The sequence below is a fragment of the Phoxinus phoxinus genome (assembly GCF_949152265.1).
Source record: "Phoxinus phoxinus genome assembly, chromosome: 13".
Lineage (NCBI taxonomy): Eukaryota > Metazoa > Chordata > Actinopteri > Cypriniformes > Leuciscidae > Phoxinus > Phoxinus phoxinus.
The window spans coordinates 7090448-7115727 of record NC_136888.1 but is presented as its reverse complement, the minus strand read 5'-3'; the positions used below and the strand labels follow the sequence as shown (position 1 = coordinate 7115727).

Here is a 25280-nt window from a genome sequence, read left to right as displayed (position 1 = left end):
ATTATTGTCTGTGGAGACATTTCCCTGCAATGTATGGAATACCACCTAGACACACACACACTATCTTTGTGGGGACTTTCCATAGATGTAATAGCTTTTATACTGTACTTACTGTATATTCTGTCTCCTTACACTAACCCGACCCCAAACACTAAAGTTTCTGCATTTACATTTTCAAAAAAAAAACTAATTTTGTATGATTTATAACTAAGCTTGTGTACCTCAATTTAGGTCCCCACAGTGAGACGAGTCCCCCTGTGTGTAGTCAGGTTTAAGTCCCTACCAGGATAGAAGAACATGTACACACTGCAATAGATACTTTATTATTTAATCACACTGGCTTCACAGCAGGTTGTGTTGGCTGTAGTCAGATGAATTGAGCTGTTTTCTTTGAGCTGTTTTCTTTTTTTTCTTTTTTTATAAATGTACCAGTGGTCACTCTGATACACATTGCCATTGGAAGCTCCTTGTAGCAGCCGACGTTCCTGCTGGATCCTGCAGCCTATTTGGCAACCTCAAGTCAGGGGGGAGGGGATACACTGCTCTACAGTCATTTGAAAATGATTGCAGTACGGGTTTTGGCCACAATCTTACATACGGTTCCTTCAATGTTTGCACAGATTATAGTTTGCTCATGTGCAGACATCTTAATAATGAACATAAATAATGGTTTGAGATTGAACAAAGCACCAAATAAATGGAACTTAAAAGTATACAAGAAAAAACGTTAAATTCAGACAAACTAATTCATATTAAAGATAAAAATCTTGTTCAACATGCCTAGTTTACTTTTTTCAGCTGTAAATGTATCAGAGTTACCTATGTATTATTTTGTTTATATAAATACACACATGCATTTTTATAGAAAAATGTGTTATTTATATAAAAATAGTTCTATTAATATATAATATAAATCATATAAAAATATGCAGTATATAAATGCAAATATTTCTCAAAAATATACATGCATGTGTGTGTATTTATATATACAAAATAATTATACATAATACACATACATATTATGTAAACACAAACTTTTATTTTGGATTCGATTAATCGTTTACAGCCCTACTGCATAGATTAGGTCAGCCGGAACTGGGAACATTTCCCTTAAATCCTGATGTACTCGTTACATCATAAGAAGAATGGCATCTACGCTAATTTTAGTGTCTTTGTTTATCCCGAAGTTTTCCCGCAGCCTGCCGTATCCAGATCTGACGAACGACCTTCGCCTGGACCCGATGACAACGCAGTGCTGAAGTGCCAACTAGCCTCTCCCTATGGAGGATCCCTTTACTAGCCTACTCTACAGATAAAGCGTTGTGGAAAATTCGCGTATCTACCCCGTAGTGATAAAATAAAATTCTGTATCAAATTTATAGGCAGGACAAGTAGGTTGTTTAGGCTTGGTTTGTAGAGAATTACAAACATGCGCACATATATTCAAACGCACATAACTATAGAATTAATTCTTGATGCGCACGTGAGCGCCATCAGCGTTTCTCACAGGCTCGCGTTTAAAGTCTGTGTAGAGAGAACGGTGTCGTCTTAGCGGCCTCTAATTTAATAACAAATTATCCTTTTGACGGAAGTGAATCAATCAAAACTAACGTTAGCTGGAAAATAACATTTTTCAAGAATCGCTACAAAGCCAAAAAACAATCTGTTACCTTAAATTAAACTGTACTACTGTAAAGCCGCTTTGAAACCATCTACATTGTTAAAAGCGCTATATAAATGGTGACTTGACTGAGTGCAGAAGGATTAACGGGGTCCATGCGAGCCCCATCGTCAGACTTGAACATTTTATTTGACTGCTGTCACGTGACTCTTCTTCCACATTGACCATTATGGTACAGCAGCTCAAACAGTGGCACGTAGAAGGAGAGAGTCATGCACAGAAATAAACAGAGAAGATTATTATTAGATACAGTGATTTTTTAGAAGAAGAAAAAAGATTGTTTTATTGAACTTACCTTGTTTATTATGTTGTGACATGAGCCGTCATGCCACATTTACCACAGGCAGCAAGCAGCTCGAGCCCTGCAGTCCAACTGCATGGATATCTTGCAGAGAAAACCGTCGCTGCCTCAGACAACCCATACCAGTACTGGGGAGTCAAAAAATACAGATTACCTTGTCTTGCTGCCACTGCCACAAAATACCTCTGTGCCCCCTGCACTAGTGTAGAAAGCGAGAGAGTGTTCAGCACCGTTTCCAACATTGTGGATGAAAAGAGAAATAGACTCAGCAGAGAGAGCAGAAATGCTTGTCTTCATGAGAAAGAATTTGCCATTGCTGATTAAGTGAGCATTCACAGGTCATGTTTGTGATGGTGGTGTGACAATGCACTACATGTTTACAATGTTTGGTTATTATTATATGTATGTGTGATCAAGTTGTTGTTCGACCAACTTTTTATTTGTTTATTCTCAGGTTCAGCTGCTGTGTTGCATTTTAAATTCCTGTTTGCAGGACTTTGCACTTTAGATTTTTTACATGTTTACAATGTTTGGTTACTGTTTGATTACTATTGTATGTTCAACCAATGAATGTTTTGTTTCTTGTGGCTACATTTTATTTATTTTAATTTAAGAGTTTGATTACATTATATTTTAGATTTGAATGCACAATTGTTAAATAACAAATTTACAATTTATACATTTATAATAATTCAAATATTTGTTTACATGTTTACAATGTTTGGTAACTGTCAGATTACTATTGTATGTTTGACCAATACACTGTTTTGTGTTTCCACTGCTATATTTTATTTATTTACATTTATTTAAAGAAGTTTGATTACATTCTATTTTCGATTTGAATTCACAATTGTTTTATAAATAAATAAGAATTCAACACATTACATACATCTGTTATGTGCCTTTAGTCTCTTCAAGGAAGGTATACAGTTTATTATTAATTTAACAATAGTATCGGTATCGGGTATCGACAGATACACAAAGCCCAGGTATCGGTATCGGGACTGAAAAAGTCGGATCGGTGCACCCCTAGTTTCAAGCATCAAAAAATAAATGTGTAATAGAGCTTCAAAAAATGCTTGTACATTACAATGTGTCCTGTTTAATTAAAAAAGTTTTTTTTTTTGATTTTTTATTTAAAACTTAATTTTATTTAAATTAAATTTAAATACTGACTATCATGGTTTTTTTTTTTACCATGGTTTACAGAAGACACCCACTAAAATGTAGTTCAGTGTTTTTAAAAAATCATTCTAAGCTATATTTCAAAAAATCTTTCTAAATATAAAAAGAAGAGCAGAGTCCACATCACAACTATAACGATAACGGTTTAGGAAAACAATGTCATGGAATCACAGATCGATTTTTTTCTTTCCAGCTAATGAGTAGGGGGAGGCTGCAGGCCTGGGGTGCTTCTCAATATCCCACCTCGTCTCCTCGCTCCTCCGTCCTCCATCCTATGACCCGGAAACCGATCGAGCACAGCCATCTTGAAGGACATCTCAGTTCTCTAATTGCACTGTGAGGAGGCGAGGATCGAGGAGTGAGGAGGCTTCCAGAGGAGCTATGAGCGAGGATACACAGGTGTATCCTATGCGGAAGTGTTTTATTGACTAAACGTGACGCACGTGTAAATTCTCCTCCCCCTTCACATAGGTCACAATAATTGTATATTTATATTATAAGAGGCATAACCTCTTATTGATGTTTGAATTATTATCAAACAAAACGGAGGCTAGCTAGACCCTCCCTCCTCCTCATCCACGGCACGCAATAACCATAGACACTATAACCCCCCAAACCCCACCCCACATCATTCTTGTCGGTTATTGGCTGGAACAGTTTGTTATGTTTCGTGCTGCGGGTTGCTCTGTTTAATGCTCAGTTTGTTTTTGCTACTGTTTCACGAGTTCACACTTACAAATAAGTCAGATGGAATAAATGGTATGCATATTTGGCGTGCTGTCCGAGGAGAGGGCTCCGGGCTCGGTATTCGGCCCGAACCCAGAGTACTCCCGTATTGCTGGTTTAGGAAGTAACCAGGCGAGTGTGAGGAGACGGGGTGGTGGAGGGATGCTGAAAAACTGTCGAGGAACGTTGGTGAGTCAAATTAGTATGTATATAGGTCTCCACTCATGCTGATTGGATAGAAATGTTGATTACTGATTGTTGACAGCTGGTTGGAATGATGTGATAATTGGATCAATTATTTGAACGTGCTCCTCCCGAACTTTGTTTATAAAACATAATTTGTGGAGCTTGGGCTCTCTGTAGAGACCGTGTTTTTTTTTACAGTGTGTTCAGGGGACAGACAGCTAGCGGATAGTGAGGAGATGTTTGCAGTATTTGAAAAAAAAAAAAAAAATGTTGGCCTAAAAAACGCGCAAGATCACTTAGAGCACCTTTAAGAACAGAGCGACAATCCCTTCACTGTCCACCCCAATTACCACTTTTGGGCACCATGGATTGGAAGAAATACTCGCAAGTCCAGTCAATGCCTGAACACGGAGTTCCAAAAAATCCACCAAGCCAAAGAAGCTGAGCTTTGCGAAATAACTGTCTCTGAAGATAGACTTAAAAATTTGCTTTATAAGAAAAAGGTCAAATTGATTTCATTTCTAATTTCTGTGTGAAGTGTTTCTTTGGCTGAGTAGCATGTAAGTATTTTTGCAGCAAATGTATTTTGATTTGTTTTTTAGGTATCGGTGATAAGGAAACTGTGCAAGGAAAGTGGTGTTGATTCCATTGGCTCAAAAAGTGACCTCCTAGAGAGGCTTTCATCTGAGATGAAATCTTGACAGACTTATGACAAAGTATTCGAAAAGATTTGGGGTGCCTCTGGTAAGAAACAAATGCTTGTGTTTTGGTATGTTTGTGACTGCCACTTTACCTTTGTAGGTCTTATACTTTTATTACTGCTGCCTGACGTAGATGTTTTTTTCCCAGGAGGATGGGCTGTGATCATGTGCCCTTGTGGAATTGTGTATAGCATCAAATGCTGTTTGCGCGCAGAGAGTCCGAGAGACTTTTCAGATGTCCTCCTATCATGGAAACACATACTCAATGTAGTCATCTATGATTTTGCACGGGGACTGGCCACACACACCAATCTTCGGTATCCTGAGACGTTAATCTTCATGCCACACGAAGGTCATCTAGCTGAACAGATGGCAACATAAAGATGGCAAAGGAAGGAAAGCTGAAGATCTCTTTGCCATGGCTTAGTATAAAAAAACAAGTCCCAGACAGCCATGGCCAGGCTCAGCAGAGCACTATGTCCTTAATGACAAATTTCATGAAGACAATTCAAAAGCAGACGGGATGCTCTCCGCAAGATTGGTCTTGTAGCCCAACTTAATGGTAAAGTGAATAGCCAGGTTGCGGAGCAGTTCTTTAGCAATTTAAAGAAAAATAACTACTTTCTAAATATGACCCTTCCATCAACCCACGTCTTCCTCATGAGAAGTATCATCCACCACCACAACAGTCAGAAGAATTTGAGAAGACTAGAGGCCTTAAAAAAAAGTATTTGGGACAGAAGTGGTGCTGAACATCAACCACCAATTACCAAGTTCTTGGTAATGTTTGGATTACTGCAATACCACTTTAGAATTGGTTCTTGGTATTACTTGTACAGATGTTGTCATGTACCAATATTTTGTGTTATCCAATTAAGCTGTTTCAGAGTCCTCTACTCATTCTGGTGCAACAGACGTTCGCCAAGTGACCAGTAAGTAACACAGTAGAGGATCAAGCCACTTTAATGGCACTTGTTTAGTGTGTTATTGCTAAGCTTTGCGAAGTACAATGTAATGTTTCCTTATTTGCATGTGGTCCAATATTATATCATCTTTTAATATCAAACTCATCAATTAACCCTTTTATATCAACGTCTGATATACACTGTACTTGATTTTACAGTGATTTTGATTTTAGTCCAAAATGCAGCCGCTAGAGTTCTTACTAGGTCAAGAAAATATGATCATATAACGCCAATTTTATAATCTCTACACTGGTTACCTATTAAGTTCCGTATCAATTATAAAGCATTGTTACTGACTTATAAAGCCCTAAATGGTTTAGCTCCTGTGTATTTAAAGGGTAACTAAACACTAAACCAACTTTTTTTAGTTAATGATCTGTACGAATGGAGCTTCATAAATGCTGTTCATTGATTCGAGTACTTTTTTTAACATTTGAGTATAAAGTGTTTTAATTTTCAAATATATGGTGTAAAAACGTCTGAGTGCTGCCCTCTTCAGGTTAAACGGAATCTCCTGAAGTAGGGGTACTCTCTGACGTAGGGTACTCTGTGACGCTGCGAGCTCACCACGCCCCTGGCAGCCCCTGGTATAAAAGCATCTGCTTCCGTCAAAACCACTGTAGGCTAGCTACTAGCGAGTCAGGAGCTGGAAATTGGAATTACGAGTATTGGAAACGATCAGGATAGCGTATTTTAGCATCTAGTTAGCATAGCATTTATATAGTTATTTAGATTATTTCGTGTAGCCTAGGTAGTTATTTAGCATAGTTGTTAGTGTTGTTAGAAGCATAGTTAGTTAGTAGCATAGTATTGCATCAGTTAGGATAGTGTAGATTTTTAGCATTAGCTTTATCTGTGTTTAGTACAGTGGTTAGGATGGTAGGTGTAGTGTTGCCGGTAGCAACAGCACTGCTGGACTGCATAACTTTCCACCAGACTTGGAAATTAGGCGCCAGTGTTTACATGCACTTGTGTGCCAAACGCTGCTCTTCCTGCATGGACTCCACAACCGCCGGCGCGTTTTGCTGGATATTTTTTTTCACATAGCGGCAAAATATGCTTAACGTAGGTCAATAGTAATAATAATCCACTCAGATACTGGACCCATTCTCTCTTGCGCAGCTGCTTCGCTAGCATCGTCGGATGCCGATCGCGAGGCGGGAGTTAACTTAATGCGATGCGACACCGCAGTTTGAGCTCGCGGCTCGAATTGATATGGTTTTAGCTCTGTGTCCACAGACAATTCGTCCACTTCAGGTGAGAAAAGTCCTCAACTTTAAATGACCGCTCTGTTGCAAAGCTACTTGCGTCACTCTCCATCTTAGCGAGTCTGACAGCAGCTGTCAATCACTGCAGGTCTGTCAATCACCCGCTCAGCCCCGCCCTCGGTTCGTCCGTTGGGCTCTGCCCACTTTTCCAGCATTTTTCAAATATTGCCAGTGGGTGGAGTCAGGCTCTGACCAGGGGTTTAGTTACCCTTTAAGAGATCTTCTATCGCCATATAATCCATCGCGCTCTTTAAGATCGCTAAATTCGAGGCTTCTGGTCGTACCTAGGATATCTAAGTCCACTAAAGGAGGGAGGGCGTTTTCACATCTAGCTCCTAAACTCTGGAATAGCCTTCCTGATATTGTCCGAGGTTCAGACTCGCTCTCCCAGTTTAAAACTAGATTAAAGACGCATCTCTTTAGCCAAGTATTCACATAATGCATCGTACCTTTTATACTACAGTTAAATCAGATCAAATGCATTCATATTATGAACAGCAGCTACGCTAATTATTTCCCATCTGCCTTTTTTGTTGTTATCTCGGGACGCCTGTCCCGAGATAACTGTACTGTAAGGATCCTATAAAATATATTTTTTTTGAAACATGACATCCTGCCATTATTAATAAATAACCATTGTTTCTACCACTATTCAACTTTTGCTTTTTTATTTATTTTGATCAGTGAGCGGGAGCACTTTGACAGGAGGATAAAAAAAACAATTAAAGAAGAGTGGCAAGCCATAGGAGAGTCATCTACAGGAGTCATGCTGTTAATAAATAACCAAGTCATGCTGTTAATAAATAACTTTTTTTTGTGAAAAAATATTGTCACAACAATATTGTCTCTTTCTTTTAAATGGTCCTTGGAATTTTAGAAAAGGGTTAAATTGGGTTTGTCTTCATAAAATGCTATGTAGGACATGTTTTGTAGCTATATGACGACCAATTGTGAATAGTATATTTCATTTAGGATCCATATTACAAGGTACTGTATGTCTAATGGCCTAAATATGGTTAATACCTAAATGTAACTTTATATAAATTCACAACAACATATATCACACCGCCGGCGGCGAGAGCGTCAAAGTGGACGGAAGCTAATAAAGTTTACCAGTATAGTTATTTTTCTTGGTGTGAATGGGCTTTAAGAGAACTGGGTCTGCATTTACTTTTTACAGTGCCTTTAAACTCTCTCTGTTCGTGAGCATCTAAAATGAATCAATAACACAAATTAAAGTCAAAGTCAAGTCAAAATTTATTTAAAAGCAACAGATTTGCACTACAAGTGCAAATAAAACATAAAATAATAAAATAAAACATCGGGCAAATAAAAAGAAAGCATACAAAGAAACAATGCAGTGTCCAAAATATAAACACATTAAACCAAATACATTTGAAGAAAACACAAACGATACAACAAATATTAAGTTTAACATATATGTCAGTGCTAAGCATTCATCTGTACTATAAATGAGATGCTAAAATTGTTATTTGTTAAAGTTGTTAAATGTATACAGTGATACTGCCATTCAGTTTTTTGAAGAATTTGCATCACACTGAATGACAAAACTTCGACTTCAGCTTATATTGACAGCCATCAACTGGCCACTATATTAAACAATGAGCTTGACCAGCAAAATTAATCACAATTATTCACAACATCTGCTTATTTGTCAAAAGATCTAATAATATAAGTGTTTTGTGGCATTTCACTGAATGATATGCGTTTTTGTAACTCAGGCTACCACACCATGAAAAGGTGTAATTATCAAATATTTAAGAATAAACCCACTTTTCTGCGGCACCACATGATCTCAGAGTGCCACTTGATGATGTCACAGACTGTCGAATGACTATCTGCTTTTTATATGATTTCAGAACGGCTTCTTGATCCTGTTTCACCGAATGACCTCTGACAAACTGCATTTTCTGGACAATTTTTTTTTTTTAATACTTAAAAATAATAAGACATGATACTTTTAACATAACACAGCCAACACTTATGTAAACATGCCAAGACATTTTTTTTTTGTTTATCTTGGTATTTTATGTTTATTTAAAGATGTAATGGCAAAATCAAACTCCAGACCATTACGCTGAATGACAACTTTACACTTTGGAACATTATTACCCTCATATTTTGACATTTTATTTTCACAAAAGTTATTTGAAATATTAAAGGTGACATATAATCGAGTCCCCGGTGCATCTACCAATCCAGAAAACATAAAAACTTTGTTTGTTAAGCCTTTCTCTGTAAGCATGTCAAAAATAAGCCAGATCAGATTTCGCTCCCCTTCTGACGTAGGAAGAGGATCTTATTATAATATTACCGGCTCTTAATCTGCACGTTTACACACACCAGCCGTTTTCACAAGCAACAACAGTGTAACCAGTTCTGACACAATGGCAAAAGTTCGAGCAAAGCATGTAAACTGTTCTGTCGGACAAACGAGCACTGAACACTATAGAGTCCCAGCCTCAGATGAGACAAGAGAGCAGTGGATTAATTTTATTTTTAACGGAAATCCCCCAGAAACAGAGGAATCAATGTAACTCCACAATATCTAAATGCCTCCACTGACCAATTCAGAAACATCCAGGTTCAGTCTAAAAATGGAATCTCTTCCTGAGTCTCTCTGTAAGGCTGCACTCGCTACTGTTATTTCTGAGATTTTGGATGAGATTATTCACATGTTTTGTTATACATACAGACGGTTGGTCTGGGAACGCCCCGTCACGTGATGTGAATTTAGCCCGTGGGGGAAAACATTGCCTTGGCTCTAATTGAAATACACGGGACAATCATGTCGAAGAGTTGCTGTGTCGTTTTCTGTACCGCCAATAAACAAACAAATTATGAATTGAAGTTCTACATCCTTCCTAATAAACACACAGAACCGGAAAGGAGGCCAATCGCTACGTAATGACGCGAGCCGTGAACCTAGGGAGTAGTTCGAGGTCTTCACTCAATACAGACTGCAGTCGGTGAGTTAGGGATAACTGTCAGCACAGTCCCTCGGCAACTTCGTACTACTGATCACCGTTTTACAAAAGGATTAATAGTTTGAAGTGAAGCATATACGTACAAGTGACAAGGTTTTATGAAGTTATAGTATGCAACATATACGAAAGTTGATTGAGTTATAGGCTAATAATGCAAAATATATCTGGAAACGACACCTCCGGCCATTTGGTTGAGTCATTGACCCAGTTTTAATTAAATGAGGGCAATCATAACCTATGGCAGTTAATTTTGCAATGTACAGTTGTCGGTCGGCAGGCGTCAATGACACGTAATACGAGATTTTTGTCATTCAAATACACACGATGTTCGCAGTGTTTCCCCCCCCGCCGACTCCACCCTCGCCACGCCAGACCACGCCCCCAACTATGACTAGATGCCGACTGTATGTATAGTGTGTGAAGCTCGTGTAAAGGATCGGCCCTCTTCTGAACGGAGGCGGAGCAGAAGCTCATTTGCATTTAAAGGGACACACACAAAATAACGGCACGTTTTTACTCACACCCAAATGGGGCAAATTTGACAAACTATAATAAATGATCCGGGGGTATTTTGAGCTGAAATTTCAGACACATTCTGGGGACACCATAAATTTATATTACATCTTGTGAAAAGGGGCATAATATGTCACCTTTAAGGTAGACACTTTACTTGCATTTAACAGGGTTTTTATGTATCTAAAATTACTTTTGTTAATTTAATTTGATGCGGACACGAAATGGTGAAGTCTCGTCTTTGACCCGTATACAGATCGGTCATATATACAGATTGGTCATAAATACGTTGCTATATAAATAAAGATAGCTTGTCTTGACTTTTGAAACAAAGCAAATGTGCCTGTGATGACTTGATGACTTCTTTCCAGTCTTGCAGTCTCTCATGTTCTTGCTCAGACGTGGACAGGCTCTGAGTTTCTGTCAGGTTGGTGTTGGACTTCAGGCTTCGGGTCAAGTCTCGAGCTCAAGCTCTCAGCAAGTATGTTATTTCCTATCCAACACAAAGATTATATGAACAAGTCAACTCATGAATGATTTTTTAGAGCTAGAACAGAATTGAATTCTGTTTGCATCACGGATTCTGTTATTTTCCTGTTTACTACATGAAGCCGCTTTAAAACAATCTATATAGTATAAAGCGCTCTATAAATGAAGGTAACTTGTCTTGACTATAACAATAACATTACAATGAACACAAATTTGAAAATCTCACTACAAATAATCCAGAATTGAAGACAAAAGATATAATCCTTCTCTATCTGTTACACTTCCTCACACCTGAAACTGATCGAGTGAATCTCCTGAACTTCTCCAATCTACTGTAGATCTCTACTAATCCATCTATGTTGTAACATCTGCTCTAACGTCGGGCGTTTAGCTGGATCCCTGGATAGGCACTGGCTAATCAGATTCCTGCACTCTGTACACATTTTAATAAGGAGAGAGCTGGTTAGTCATGACTATGTGACCTGGCATCTATGAAAACAGCGTCTAAAACATGATTAATATACTGTAAAATGTTCCTTATCTTTAAAAAGTAAAAGTGAAGTATGTAGTTTCTGCGACACTAGTGGCAGCGAGTGGAATAAATGACAAAATAAAGCACATTTAAAATACATATTAGGAATACTTTTAGCTGTGTTGCATTTGCCTTTATGAAAATGTGCCTTTCTGCATCACAATGCTCTGTTCACTTTGACGTGTTCATGACCTGTTTAATCTTTGAAGGTATGAATGCAGTGAATTTTGGCTTTCACTTCTGTAACTAAAGCTGCATTTCTTTTCCCGTGGCTCTCGCCCCAAACTCTCGCTATACGCTGAGCTATATATAAAAAATCTTACATACTTCACCTTTAACTGTTTCTGTACAAAGCCTTTGCTTTATGTGTGTGTTTATCAATGTAATCAATATTATTCACTCACCTTTGGATAAGTTGGCGTTCTGAAATGTAACTTTAGCTTGTGTGATTTCTCTTCTATTATGAAAAGGACGACATGCGTTCACCATCTTGTACAGCAACACTCCTAGAGACCAGACATTTGCTGGGACGGCGTGGAATCGAGGTTCTGTCAAGACTTCAGGTGGGATGTGATCCTGTATTCCTGAGAGAAAGACATTTGCACATTGTTGAGCTTTTTTTTTAAAAGCAAATAATTAGTAAGTCACTACATTCAGGTTTCCACACTCCCAGAATGCTCACCAATGTATATTTTGCTGTCGTAGCCATCGCTGCTAAATAGCTGACCGCAGCCAAAGTCTATCAGCTTGAGGTCTACCGAGTCTTTCTTCAACAGGAAATTCTGCGGATGAGTGTCATTATGGAAAACACCACGATGGATGCAGTGTTGCACTGCCAGCACAGCCTGTCTCATGATGGACCGTGCTGTTGGTTCATACACTTGTTGATTACGAGTCATGAAGTCCAGCAAGCTCTCGCAGGGTTCAGGATACTCCATAACCAGAGTGAATTCTCTAGGATGTTCAAACCACTCGTACAGTTGTATGACGAAGGGGCTTATGGGTTCTCGCCTCATCATCATCAGCAGCGCCACTTCTGTAACGAGAGGTTCGGGATGTCCAGGCTAGAGAGAAGTAGTAGACAGAAGGTTAGCTGGGTAAAAATCTGAAGAAAACATATCATTTTGAAATGTACTTTTCTTTCATCTTTTTAGATGCGTTCAAAAGAGCCTTTCCAACTCAAAGTTATTTGGTGCCTCTAGGCTTATATTGATCACATTTACACCTAATGCTTCCTACGGGTGTATTGACTACAGTAATCTGCACTTAAACAACTCAATACACATTCAGGTTTTGTCCAACTTACAATATTAAGATAACGATCGTTGTCAATCTTGCGCATCCGCTTGATGGCAACCTGCAAAAAAAAAAAAAAGTTTCAATAACAGTGACAGTATTCAAGCGCCTGACCTCCTAAGTATTAAACTATCTGTTAATTGTTTTAAATGTGTTTTGCAAGAGCAAAATGTTTGTACAATTCAGTAAGATTTACCTTTTTGCCATCAAATTTGCGTGTTCCCAGGAACACCCTGCCAAATCCTCCGGATCCAATCATCTTGTCCACGTTATAGAGAGACTCAAAGGACTCTGAAAAACAAACAGAAAAATATGAGACAATTATTAGCTTGGTAGATCCATTGTTTTATTTAAAAAATTAAACGTCCTGGTTGAGAAAATAATATTATAATGGGAGAAATAATATTAATATTCTCTAAAAGCAAGCCTTATTTTGAGTGGAAAACAAGATAATACTGTTTAAAATAATGTTGGAGAGATAATGATTTACCATTATTTGGCTCGACGCCGGAGTGATCTGGAGCAGGGGATGATGGTTCAGGATCAGGATCTGCTGGAGGAACGAAAGGCTCCACAACATTCACAGCACTACAGGAACAGCAGCAGAAAACACACTTGATAGCCTTCCAGAACCTGCGGAGACAACCAGGTATTTTCCTCTTCCTACGTTCTGGAGCTTTTTCTGAAATGAAGAGAAAACAATTGAAAACAACTATTAGACACATCTCTGACGTCAAATTAAGCAATGATATAATGACATAACTTACATTTTACTGTTAAATTCTGTAATGATACAAATCTAAAGTAATGCGAATGTTTCACGCTATCCACAAAAATCTAAATGATTTTCTTGGTTAAAGGAACATTATATTTTATAATTTTGCATTATGGGAACGTTACTTTTGAATGTTCTCGGAATGTTTTGAAAATGTTAGTTAAACGTTCAATTGAAATATTCCCTTAAAAAATAGATTTCACTTTATTTTGATGGTCCCTTTTTTGTTGTTGTCTATAAGTAACGCTGCACCTACATGTCTACCAACTCTCATTAGAGTATTAGTAGAGTATTAGTAGACTGGTAAGGTTAGGGTTATAATAAGTTGACATGTAGTTGCAAAGTTACGTAAAGTCAACATAATTTTTCAAAAGGGACCATCAAAATAAAGTGTTTTCTTTACACAAAGAAATCAGAAAGAATATTTCAGCGAAATTTTGCTGAGCAACAATAAATGTGACCGGACATTAACATGTTAAAACCTTGAGTCAGTTATGCATGAAATAGCAAAATCTCTATCTGTAGACTTTACACTGCCCAGCCTTATTTCAGTGTCACCTGTTGAGCTCTTGTTCACTGGAGAATCCTCCACGGCACCCTGAGCAGTTCGGCCAGTTGAAGTCTCTGTTGACTCGACAGGAACTTGACCCGGCAGCGGAGGACACAGAAACCCTTCGAGGCTGACGGACCCGGACAAACCCTGTTGGTTTGAGCTCTCCGATCCATCGCCACTCCACCTCCACTCTACGCTGTACGAGCCTCGGCTGCTCAGACTCAACGACTCTCTACACCTCCTCTCCACGTGAACCTCAGAGAGGGACCAAGCTGAGGATGACGTGATGCCCGGAGAAGAATCTGTGGAAGCCGTTCTCCAGGATCTGGAACGGCCTGAGGATGGAACATTTCAGACATCAAAAGCTGTTTTTGTTTTATTTTTTTATAATATTAATAATCAATGTCAGTGGTCACATCAATTGTTACTTTGGTTTCACTTTATTTCCTTTTAACACATTCGGTTGTCTATAAGTAACATTGCACCTACATGTCTACTAACTCTCATTAGAGTATTAGTATTAGTAGAATGACAAATCAGCCATTGAAAATAGAAATAGAAACTTAGCCATTACTTCTTTATTAAAAACCTATTCTGACCTCTGCGAGAGTGTTCATATGAAGTGGACGGACGTCCATCATCTGGCCTCTGCTTCGCCCTCGTCCCGTGATCCTGGCGTCCATCATCTGGCCTCTGCTTCGCCCTCGTCCTGTGATCCTGACGTCCATCATCTGGCCTCTGCTTCGCCCTCGTCCCGTGAGCCTGACCTTTGGACACAGAAAACTCAGAAGACAGAGATGTTAAATATCCAGGAAGATCCTGGCTCTGTGTCTGGGTCGGATCCTGATCACGGTCATCATAACCGGGTCCCCAAACCTCCTGACCAGCCGTCTGAGAGAAAGCGGCTCTCCTGGATCTGGAGCGGCCTAAGGATGGAATGTTTCACACATCACATAGTTAGTAATGCTTTAATAATAATAATCAATGTCAGTACAACATTTTACTTCAGTTCAATACAAACGTTTATTTCACATGCAAGGAATCAAATAAATGTGATCAAATGGGTTCTTCACATTAATGTAGTCAGTCATTGTACAACATCATACCATGGATAAACCTAAATGAAAAACTGAAGCACTCACCTCCTCTTTCACCCATCATGTGAGCCATGGACATCCTCCTCCAAACTGCAATAAAAACAATACAAAATACAACACAAAATACAATACAATAAAATATAAATCACCTCAGAAATACTCCCCTAAAAATAAACAATTAAATAACTCCTTCTAAAATAAGAAAACAACAATCAAATGAAAAGTATTCTCAGAAATTAAATGACGCAAAAATTAAAAAATATTATTTAAAAAATATATCTCTATATGAAGGATATATCCTTCGATGTCCTTCTAGAATAAAAGTCTCCTCTCAGAAATCAGCTTCAAATTCGCAAGATTTGCTCAGAAAATTCTCTGCAAAAGTCTGTAAGTTCGCCTCGTCTCTCAACCAACAACAGACAGACTGCGATCGTTTTAAGTGTAAATATAAATGCAGAATTCATAACAACCGTCGCTATAGCAACTACAAATTCGAATCACTCATATGCTCACACGCACACACATATGAGCAGAGCACGTGAGCACACGTCAAATCTGATTTATTAAATAGTTACAAATTTAATGTTTACATTTCTTTAATATGAGATTCTTTCATAGCAGTATTATTATTAAAAATCTGTGGAAAAAGGGAGAATAAATCGGACTTCATCTTATGAATTAAATTTGCCCATTTCCGCATACATAACCATCAAGGCCAATCAGCTTTCAGTATCTCTAATGCGTCATCAAACGGTTAGTATAGAGAGCCTAAGTCCCTCCCCTTCCGGTCGACCACCATGGGACCTTATTTCGGAAAAATATTGTATGGTAGTCAATGGCGAGAGACAACAAATATTTTGATCTCGTTTGAATTGTGCCCTGAATTACACATATGATGTTTGTCAATTTAAAAGATACATTTTAAAGTCAAGAAAGTCGCAGTTTGATGTAAAACTGTTGAGGTATAAGACTGTGAAAATACGTAATTACAAAGACTACAAACCCAGAAGGCGCACATGCGACGTCATACCTTTTCTCTCAATGAATGAAGCTAACTTTACTGAAGCTAACGTCTGTCATTTTTTCTATAGTCTTACATTATAATCCTAACGTTACGCCGTCATGCCTGACTCGTGTTTTGAGCCAGAATACACACATACGAGCAACGGATCTTGTGACGTAGGCTACATAGTGCGAGACGAGAGATGTAGTTCATCGAGCGATTTTCACATACAACTAAACGTTACTCTTCTGTTTTATGACAAACTGCGACTTTCTTGACTTTCATATTTACCTTTTAAATTGACAAACATCATATGTGTAGTTCAGGGGACAGTTCAGACGGAATAAAAAGATAAGTTATCTCTCGCCATTGACTTCCATACATATTTTTTCCGAAATAAGGTCCCATGAGCCGGAAGCGGAGGGGCGGGACTTAGGCTCTCTATTAGTGGTGAAGAAATCCAAATTATTGTTGAATTCTCTATTAACATTGTTCACAGTTGTTACCCAGTTAACTATAAACTTGCTAAATTTAATAATAGTTGTACCCCATGTGCTCCTTTTGTCATTATTTTGAAGAGACAATCATGTGTTTTGGGACTGTGTGAATTGTGTGAATTGTAAAATTATTTTGGATTTACTTTTCAAACGTTATTAAAAGGTAACCTAGGCAGGCCAATCTATATTCAAACTTCTGTATAAACCAAACATACTCTCTGATATTAGACCCTTCTCATTTTAAATTTGTAATTAATTTATACTTTTTCTTGCCAAATTTAATATTCACAAATGTAAATTTTAATTTGTTTAAGAAAGAGTTTGAGGACATCTAAAAACTGTGTGTGTGTGTGTGTGTGTGTGTGTGTGGATAAATATTTTTTGCTTTTAAACTGTGTGTGTGTGTGTGTGTATAACACACACACACACACACACACACACACACACACACACACACACACACACACACACACACACACACACACACACACACACACACACAGTTTAAAAGCTAAAAATATTTATCCAACTCCATTTAAAAACAGTCTGTCGCTGCCATCTTTTGGACATTCATCATATTGCATTGGTTTTAATTTCTTGTCCTCAAACAGAGCACTAATCTGTTTATTTTTAAGTTACACATTCTGCATTGATAAAAAAAATGAAAAAAAAATGTGTTTTTTAGGGGTAGTATTATTTTATACAGAAATAAATTATTTATAATTCAGATGAGAATGAAGTTAATTAAAAATGTAAGGAAAACAAATATATTGATCTGAAATATAGCAAGCTAATTTAGTTTTTTGTAATTTTGTTATTGTGTTTTTATTAATTTAATTAATTATCTAATTTTATAAAACTATTGTCAATGCACTACAAATAAACTGGTTCTATGCCTTTACTTTATTAATAAAACATATAAAAAAATTCAAGGCTTAAGACATTTATTAGACACATAACATGATTAGGAAAATGAAAAAAAAAGAATGAAAAAAAAAAACTAGGGAATCACTAAACCGAGAGAATTATTCTAATTTTATGATACACTCAAAATATTCCACAACAAATCCTTTAAATTTAATGATATTCAGAAAAGAACAAGAATTAAAAAATAACTATAAACAAGCCAAAACTAAATAATTTAAAGCGAAAAAATGTGCTTGGAAACATCACTATAATGTGCATTATAGCACATTAATTTTAATTAATTTTAACATTAAAACACAACACACACACACACACACACACACACACACAAACACACACACACACACACACACACAGGTGGAGTGAGGGGGAGGGGAAGGACAGACAGCGGGAGACAGAGAACATTTTAAACAAAAAGTAAAATAAAATCCTAACTGTGACAGAAAGTAGACTTTGATTATATTTAAATATACATGGAAATGCAGTGTGTATAATACATGGAAATGTTTAAAACATTGTTTACCAGCGAATAAATATTTATCCAACCACATTTATACATAGTATAAAACACTAGATGGCACAATATACCTATTTTTAATAGACACATGTCAAGTCAAGTCATCTTCATTTATGTGATAAGGGACAGCTAACTGGTGCTATTTTTATTGACCTTTCCAAAGTCTTTGATACGGTGGACCATAGGGGATTATCACTTTTCCGGGTTTCATGAGCGGGATTTTTCAACTTTGTGCACGTCCACTTCCGGCGCAGTTCAACAATGGCTGAAACGAAGGCTAGATGTCACTGCTCTGTTCCACTTTGTCAATCAAACAAACAACGCCAACCTTATTTAAGTTTCCATGGATTCCCGACTGAACTGAGTCTAAGGAAGAAGTGGATTAAAGCGGTTCGCCGGGATGAAGGGCCAAACTTTAAAATAAAACAAGGTAGCACGTATGTTTGTATAAATATATAATGCAGAGGTGGGGATGCAGTATAAATAAACTTAGGGTCGTCCAACATGGGTTCAAAGATTGGTATCAAAGAGCACACCCAGGTTCCTAACCGACGACGAAGACTTAAGAGAGCAGCCATCAAGTGTTAGACAGTACTCTAGGTTATTACGTGTGGAAGTTGTTTGTCCAATGATTAGAATCTCTGTTTTTTCAGAATTTAGTAATAGGAAATTACTAGTCATCCAATTTTTTATATCAGCTATGCATTCCGTTAATTTTGTGAATTGGTAGGTTTCGTTAGGTTTTGAAGAAATATACAGTTGAGTATCGTCGGCATAACAGTGAAAGCTAATTCCATGTTTCCTAATGATATCTCCTAATGGTAGCATGTACAGAGTGAACAGCAGCGGCCCTAGTACTGAGCCTTGTGGTACGCCATACTGAACTTGTGATTGATAAGACATCTCTTCATTTACTGCTACAAACTGATAACGGTCAGATAAGTATGATTTAAACCATGCTAGTGCAATTCCACTAATGCCAACATAATGTTCGAGTCTATTCAATTCAATTCAATTCAAGTTTATTTGTATAGCGCTTTTCACAATACACATTGTTTCAAAGCAGCTTTACAGAAAATGCATTTCAAAAATATACACACAAAATACAGTTAGTTAATCATGAAATTTAGGGCATAACATATCGCCGGCGTTGGGTCGTCTCTTCACAGGCGTCGAGTCGTCTCATCACAGGCGTTGGGGCATCTGAAGTCTCCATGAGAGGCTGGATACATAACTGGAGCTGACGAACTCTATTTGAGTTATCTCGGGACAGGCGTCCCGAGATAACAACAAAAAAGGCAGATGGGAAATAATTAGCGTAGCTGCTGTTCATAATATGAATGCATTTGATCTGATTTAACAGTAGTATAAAAGGTATGAGATGCATCATGTGAATGCTTGGCTAAAGAGATGCGTCTTTAATCTAGTTTTAAACTGGGAGAGCGAGTCTGAGCCTCGGACAATATCAGGAAGGCTATTCCAGAGTTTAGGAGCTAGATGTGAAAACGCCCTCCCTCCTTTAGTGGACTTAGTTATCCTAGGTACGACCAGAAGCCTCGAATTTAGCGATCTTAAAGAGCGCGATGGAATATATGGCGATAGAAGATCTCTTAAATACACAGGAGCTAAACCATTTAGGGCTTTATATGTCAGTAACAATACTTTGTAATTGATACGGAACTTAATAGGTAACCAGTGTAGAGATGATAAAATTGGTGTTATATGATCATATTTTCTTGACCTAGTAAGAACTCTAGCAGCTGCATTTTGGACTAACTGTAGCTTGTTTACGGAGGATGCAGGACAACCAGCTAATAAAGCATTACAGTAATCTAGTCTCGAGGTCATGAATGCATGAACTAACTTTTCTGCATCAGAAACTGATAGCATATTACGTAGCTTAGCAATGTTTCTAAGGTGGAAAAAGGCTGTTCTTGTGACATTTGAAATATGATTTTCAAAAGACAAGTTGCGGTCTAGTATAACACCCAGGTCTTTTACTGTAGAGGATAAAGTAACAGGACGTCCATCTAGATTAAGGTTGTATTGTAAGAGGTTTTGTGGGCAGTTTTTTGGACCAATCAGTAATACCTCCGTTTTATCTGAATTTAATAGAAGAAAATTACACGTCATCCAATATTTTATATCTTTAACACACTCTGTCATTTTAGATAATTTAGTGTTATCATCTGGTCTAGATGAAATATATAATTGAGTGTCATCGGCATAACAGTGGAAACTTATTCCATGTTTTCTTATAATATTACCAAGTGGCAGCATATAAATTGAGAATAGCAGGGGGCCTAATACAGATCCCTGCGGCACTCCATAATTTACTGACGTTATCTTTGATTTTTCCCCATTTAAATGGACAAAATGGTAACGGTCTGATAGGTACGATCTAAACCAGCTTAATGCCTGTCCCTGAACACCAGTGTAATTTTGAAGTCGATCTAAGAGTATTTTATGATCTATAGTGTCAAACGCAGCACTAAGATCGAGTAAAACTAGTATTGAGATACAGCCTTGGTCAGAAGCTAAAAGTAAATCATTTGTAATTTTAACCAGCGCAGTTTCTGTGCTATGATGTGGCCTGAATCCAGACTGAAACTTTTCATAGATATCGTTTTCTTGCAAGAAAGAGCACAATTGAGCGGACACAACTTTTTCTAGTATTTTAGACATAAATGGAAGATTTGAAATGGGTCTGTAATTTGCTAGGTTATTTGGATCTAATTGTGGTTTTTTAATAAGAGGTTTTATAACTGCCAGCTTGAATGTTTTTGGAACATGTCCTAAAGATAGAGACGAGTTAATAATATTGAGAAGAGGCTCTTCCACTACAGGTAACACTTCTTTCAGTAGTTTAGTGGGTATTGGATCTAATAAACATGTTGTTGGTTTAGATGCAGTGATAAGTTTATTTAGCTCTTCCTGTCCTATAGTTGTAAAGCTCTGTAGTTGTTCTTGAGGGGCAATAATTGAGGCTGAATCATAAGACGCTGTCAAAGATTGTACATTTACAATTGTGTTTCTGATGCTTTCTATTTTCTCAGTGAAGAAATTCATGAAATCATTACTATTAAAATGTAACGGAATATTTTGTTCAGGTGATGTCTGTTTATTTGTTAATCTAGCCACAGTGTTAAATAAAAACCTTGGATTGTTTTTGTTATTTTCTATTAGTTTGCGGAGATGCTCAGCCCTGGCTGCTTTTAGAGCCTTTTTATAACGTGACATACTGTCTTTCCACGCGATTCTAAAGACCTCTAAATTAGTTTGTTTCCATTTGCGCTCTAAGTTACGAGTTTCTCTCTTGATAACATGCGTAGCACTGTTGTACCATGGTGCTTTAGTTTTCTCTCTAACCTTTTTTAATCTAATTGGTGCAACAGCTTCTAATGTACTAGAGAAAATGATGCTCATACTGCTAGTCATTTCCTCTAGCTCATCTGTTAGTTTGGGTTCACTGAGGAGCGGAGATAGATCAGGTAAGCTATTCAAGAATCTATCTATAGTAGTTGGAAGGATTGTTCTGCCTGGTCGATAACGTGGCGCAACATGACACATTTCAGCCGTACGTAGTATGCAAGTTACCATGTAATGATCAGTGACATCATCACTTTGCGGTATAATATCTATATCGGTTGGATCGGTTCCATATGATATAATTAAATCTAGAGTATGATTAAGACGATGAGTGGGACCACTAACGTTTTGCTTGACCCCAAAGGAGTTTAATAAATCTGTAAACGCAGCTCCTAACGCATCATTTGTGTTATCAACGTGTATGTTGAAATCTCCAACAATTATTGCCTTATCGACATTGACTAATAGATCTGAGAGAAAATCTGCAAACTCTTTTAGGAAATCAGCGTAAGGCCCTGGCGGTCTATATACGGTAGCCAAGGCTAGAGATAATAAGGATTTCTTTCTTACATCTAGGAGCGTAACATTTAGAACAAGTACTTCAAACGAATTAAACCTGTGGCCTGTTTTCTGAGTAACATTAAGAATATCTCTATAGATTGTTGCAACACCGCCGCCACGACCAATCAGACGGGGCTCATGCTTATAACAGTATCCTGGTGGAGTGGACTCATTAAGACCGAAATAATCATTTGGTTTAAGCCAGGTTTCAGTAAGGCAGAGTACATCGAAGCTATTATCAGTGACCATTTCATTTACAATAACCGCCTTAGGTGTAAGCGATCTAATGTTTAGAAGACCTAGCTTTAGAAATTGTTTTTGTTCACTAATATTGAGATTTTCTGGTTTAATCACAATTAGATTTTTCTTAGATCCTACAGTAGATTTATTGTTTGGCCTCACTAAACGAGGAATAGACACAGTTTCTATATAGTGTTCTACACTGGTACTTATATCAATTAATTTGGGACAGCAAAGAATGTGATTTGGACTTTGACTTACTAGTCATATGGTGTGTAACGTCTTGGAGATGTTGTCCGACAGAACAGCCGCTCCGATTCTGCTGGGGTGCAGGCCATCAGCACGGTAGAGCCTAGGTCGCTCCCAAAACAGATTCCAATTATTTACAAAGAGCAGTCTCTGTTCATTACACCATGACATTAACCATTCATTTAGTGCAAACAATCTACTGAACCTTTCTTGTCCTTGTCGGTACGTGGGAAGCGGTCCAGACACGACGATCTTTGCTTCAGGCGATGTTCTGCGTACCGTCTCGATCAGGCTCCTGTAGTCCCTCTTCAGAACCTCCGTCTGCCGCAGCCTGATGTCGTTCACCCCCGCGTGCAGCACGACAGCTCCGACGCGCTCGTCACCGTTCAGGATCTCGGGGACCTGCGCAGCGACATCGAGAACACGAGCACCAGGAAAGCAGTGAGTGCGCACCATACCTTTACCTGAGGTAGCGCGGACATGCCGGACCATGGAACTGCCGATGATCACAGCGTCGTCGCGTTCCGTCTCGCGAAGAGGGGAGAAGCGGTTCCGGGTGGAGATCTCGAAGACCGGGAGGGGCGGAGAGGTCCTTGCTCTGGTCCTGGCTCGTGTCTTCCGCTGTGGCATCATCCAGGGTCCATGGTGCTGTGTCGGTGCCGGGGTGAATGAGGGCAGGGATGCTCGGGTCCTGTGCAGAGAAATACACGGAGTAGAGGAGGCCGGAGTCGAAAAGTTACTAACCACTGACTTGTGAGCATCGGCGCGTGATGCTTCAAGCGCTGATCGTCGGTCTCGCAGCTCGGCCTGCCTCCCCAGCAGATCACGGATCTGCTTCTCCACGGACTCCAGCTCCAACCGCACCGAATGCAGCTCAAACGTGTCCTCACCTGCACTCAGAGGTAGACACACATACGATGTATTCGCCATTATGACAGATGAACAATAAATTAGCAGTGATGCTACCAATATCACTACTAATTTAGGACTGAAATCATGGATAGAACCCGTATCCTTCCAGTGATTCGAGTGTAAATAAGACGGTCGATAGGCGAGACCACGCGTGCAAATGTTAGCGGGCTAACTTAACGTTAGAGATAGTAACGGAAGTTCGGAAAGTTGGAAATAACCAGCGATATCAAAGCAATCCGATTGTTTTTTTTTTTATAGAGAGTAGTATCGGAGATATGTTCACACGCTCACAAACTAACAGTTAAGCGACTCGAAACACAAACTCCAAATACAACCAAAGCGGTTCGAACACAGACACAAACTTCAACACAAACAAGCGATTCGAAGGACAAGCACAAACACAAACTTCAAACACAAACAAGCGATTCGAGGCACAAGCACAAACTTCAAACACAAACAAGCGATTCGAAGCACAAGCACAAACACAAACTTCAAACACAAACAAGCGATTCGAAGCACAAGCACAAACACAAACTTCAAACACAAACAAGCGATTCGAAGCACAAACACAAACTTCAAACACAAACAAGCGATTCGAGGCACAAGCACAAACACAAACTTCAAACACAAACAAGCGATTCGAAGCACAAGCACAAACACAAACTTCAAACACAAACAAGCGATTCGAAGCACAAACACAAACTTCAAACACAAACAAGCGATTCGAGGCACAAGCACAAACACAAACTTCAAACACAACAAGCGATTCGAAGCACAAGCACAAACACAAACTTCAAACACAACAAGCGATTCGAAGCACAAGCACAAACACAAACTCCAACACAAACAGAGCGATTTCAGTGATTCGAGTGTAAATAAGACGGTCGATAGGCGAGGCCACGCGTGCAATGCTAGCGGGCTATCGTTAGAGATAGTAACGGAAGTTCGGAAAGTTGGATATAACTAGCGATATCAAAGCAATCCGATTGTTTTTTATAGAGAGTAGTATCGGAGATATGTTCACACGCTGGAAAAATAGAAAATGCTCGTTCCTAAATGAGTGTAAAGAACAAAATCAACGATTTATGAATCAAGTCGACGGAGCTTCAAATACAAACACAGCGCTCACTCGCGACGCATGCGCATCAAAGGACAAGGACCTATTTAAAGTCTATTTAAGGAGTCTATTTAAAAGGATGTTGAGGTCAATGGTGTCAAATGCAGTACTAAGATCAAGTAATACTAATAGAGAGATACAACCACGATCGGATGATAAGAGCAAATCATTTGTGACTCTAACAAGAGCTGTCTCGGTACTATGGTACGGTCTAAATCCGGACTGAAAATCCTCGCAGATATCATTTCTTTCTAGAAAGGAACACAGTTGTGAGGATACTGCTTTTTCTAATATCTTTGACAGAAAAGGCAGATTAGAGATCGGCCTGTAATTGACTCATTTTGTAGGATCAAGTTGCATTTTTTTAACAAGCGGTTTAATCATAGCTAGCTTAAAGGTTTTTGGTACCTATCCTAAAGAGACAAAGATGAATTAATGATATTAAGAAGAGGATCTATGACATCTGGAAACATCTCTTTCAGTAGCTTAGTCGGTATAGGGTCTAACATACACGTTGTCGATTTAGATGATTTGACGAGTTTGCAAAATTCTTCCTCTCCTATAGCAATGAATGAATCAAATTTTCCCTCAGGGAGACTACAAAGCACTTCC

At 38.4% G+C, this 25280-nt stretch overlaps 3 protein-coding genes across 8 annotated transcripts in view; 1 reads left to right on the top strand and 2 right to left on the bottom strand.

The window, feature by feature from the left end:
• LOC307009093 (E3 SUMO-protein ligase ZBED1-like) overlaps positions 1-25280 on the top strand; it is a 63613-nt gene that overhangs the window by 29630 nt on the left and 8703 nt on the right. Inside the window, exons 5-8 of one of the 3 annotated variants that reach the window (XM_079632522.1) lie at positions 4682-4823; positions 4929-5560; positions 5659-5712; positions 7698-7774. In XM_079632522.1, coding sequence (XP_079488648.1) covers positions 4682-4691 — 10 coding nt within the window. In that variant the 3' untranslated portion in view covers positions 4692-4823; positions 4929-5560; positions 5659-5712; positions 7698-7774. Of the gene's footprint in view, positions 1-4681; positions 4824-4928; positions 6075-7697; positions 7775-25280 lie in introns of those variants that run through there. The other 2 variants (XM_079632523.1, XM_079632521.1) reach the window with 2 other exon arrangements.
• LOC307009092 (uncharacterized protein) lies at positions 8279-15939 on the bottom strand. Of its 3 annotated transcripts, XM_079632517.1 has the most exons (11): positions 15867-15939; positions 15322-15366; positions 14779-15105; positions 14185-14514; positions 13342-13533; positions 13048-13142; positions 12862-12912; positions 12238-12619; positions 11960-12139; positions 11315-11456; positions 8279-11027 (listed from the first exon to the last, which is right to left on the bottom strand). In XM_079632517.1, exons 2-10 carry the CDS (start codon positions 15353-15355, stop codon positions 11353-11355), a joined length of 1695 nt encoding a protein of 564 aa, XP_079488643.1. In that variant the 5' UTR covers positions 15356-15366; positions 15867-15939; the 3' UTR covers positions 8279-11027; positions 11315-11352. The 3 variants fall into 3 exon arrangements, with proteins under 3 accessions (XP_079488643.1, XP_079488642.1, XP_079488644.1); XM_079632516.1 differs by lacking the exon at positions 15867-15939 and having other exon boundaries at positions 8280-11027; positions 15322-15833; XM_079632518.1 differs by lacking the exons at positions 11315-11456; positions 15867-15939 and having other exon boundaries at positions 8282-11027; positions 15322-15833.
• On the bottom strand, positions 19226-23714 carry LOC307009737 (uncharacterized protein). 2 transcript variants are annotated; one of them, XM_079633767.1, is made up of 2 exons: positions 22652-23714; positions 19226-19470 (listed from the first exon to the last, which is right to left on the bottom strand). In XM_079633767.1, exon 1 carries the CDS (start codon positions 23567-23569, stop codon positions 22655-22657), a length of 915 nt encoding a protein of 304 aa, XP_079489893.1. In that variant the 5' UTR covers positions 23570-23714; the 3' UTR covers positions 19226-19470; positions 22652-22654. The 2 variants fall into 2 exon arrangements, with proteins under 2 accessions (XP_079489893.1, XP_079489894.1); XM_079633768.1 differs by having other exon boundaries at positions 19226-19442.

Bases quoted from the DNA above. Each gene is read 5' to 3' on its own strand.
- LOC307009737 (XM_079633767.1), bottom strand. From the start codon at position 23,569: ATGGCGAATACATCGTATGTGTGTCTACCTCTGAGTGCAGGTGAGGAC.
- LOC307009092 (XM_079632517.1), bottom strand. From the start codon at position 15,355: ATGTCCATGGCTCACATGATGGGTGAAAGAGGAG. The intron at 13,534-14,184 runs GTGACACTGAAA...TCTTCATTTCAG, and splicing joins AGTGAACAAGAGCTCAACAG to AAAAAGCTCCAGAACGTAGG. The intron at 12,913-13,047 runs GTAAATCTTACT...TTTTTTTTGCAG, and splicing joins GCAAATTTGATGGCAAAAAG to GTTGCCATCAAGCGGATGCG.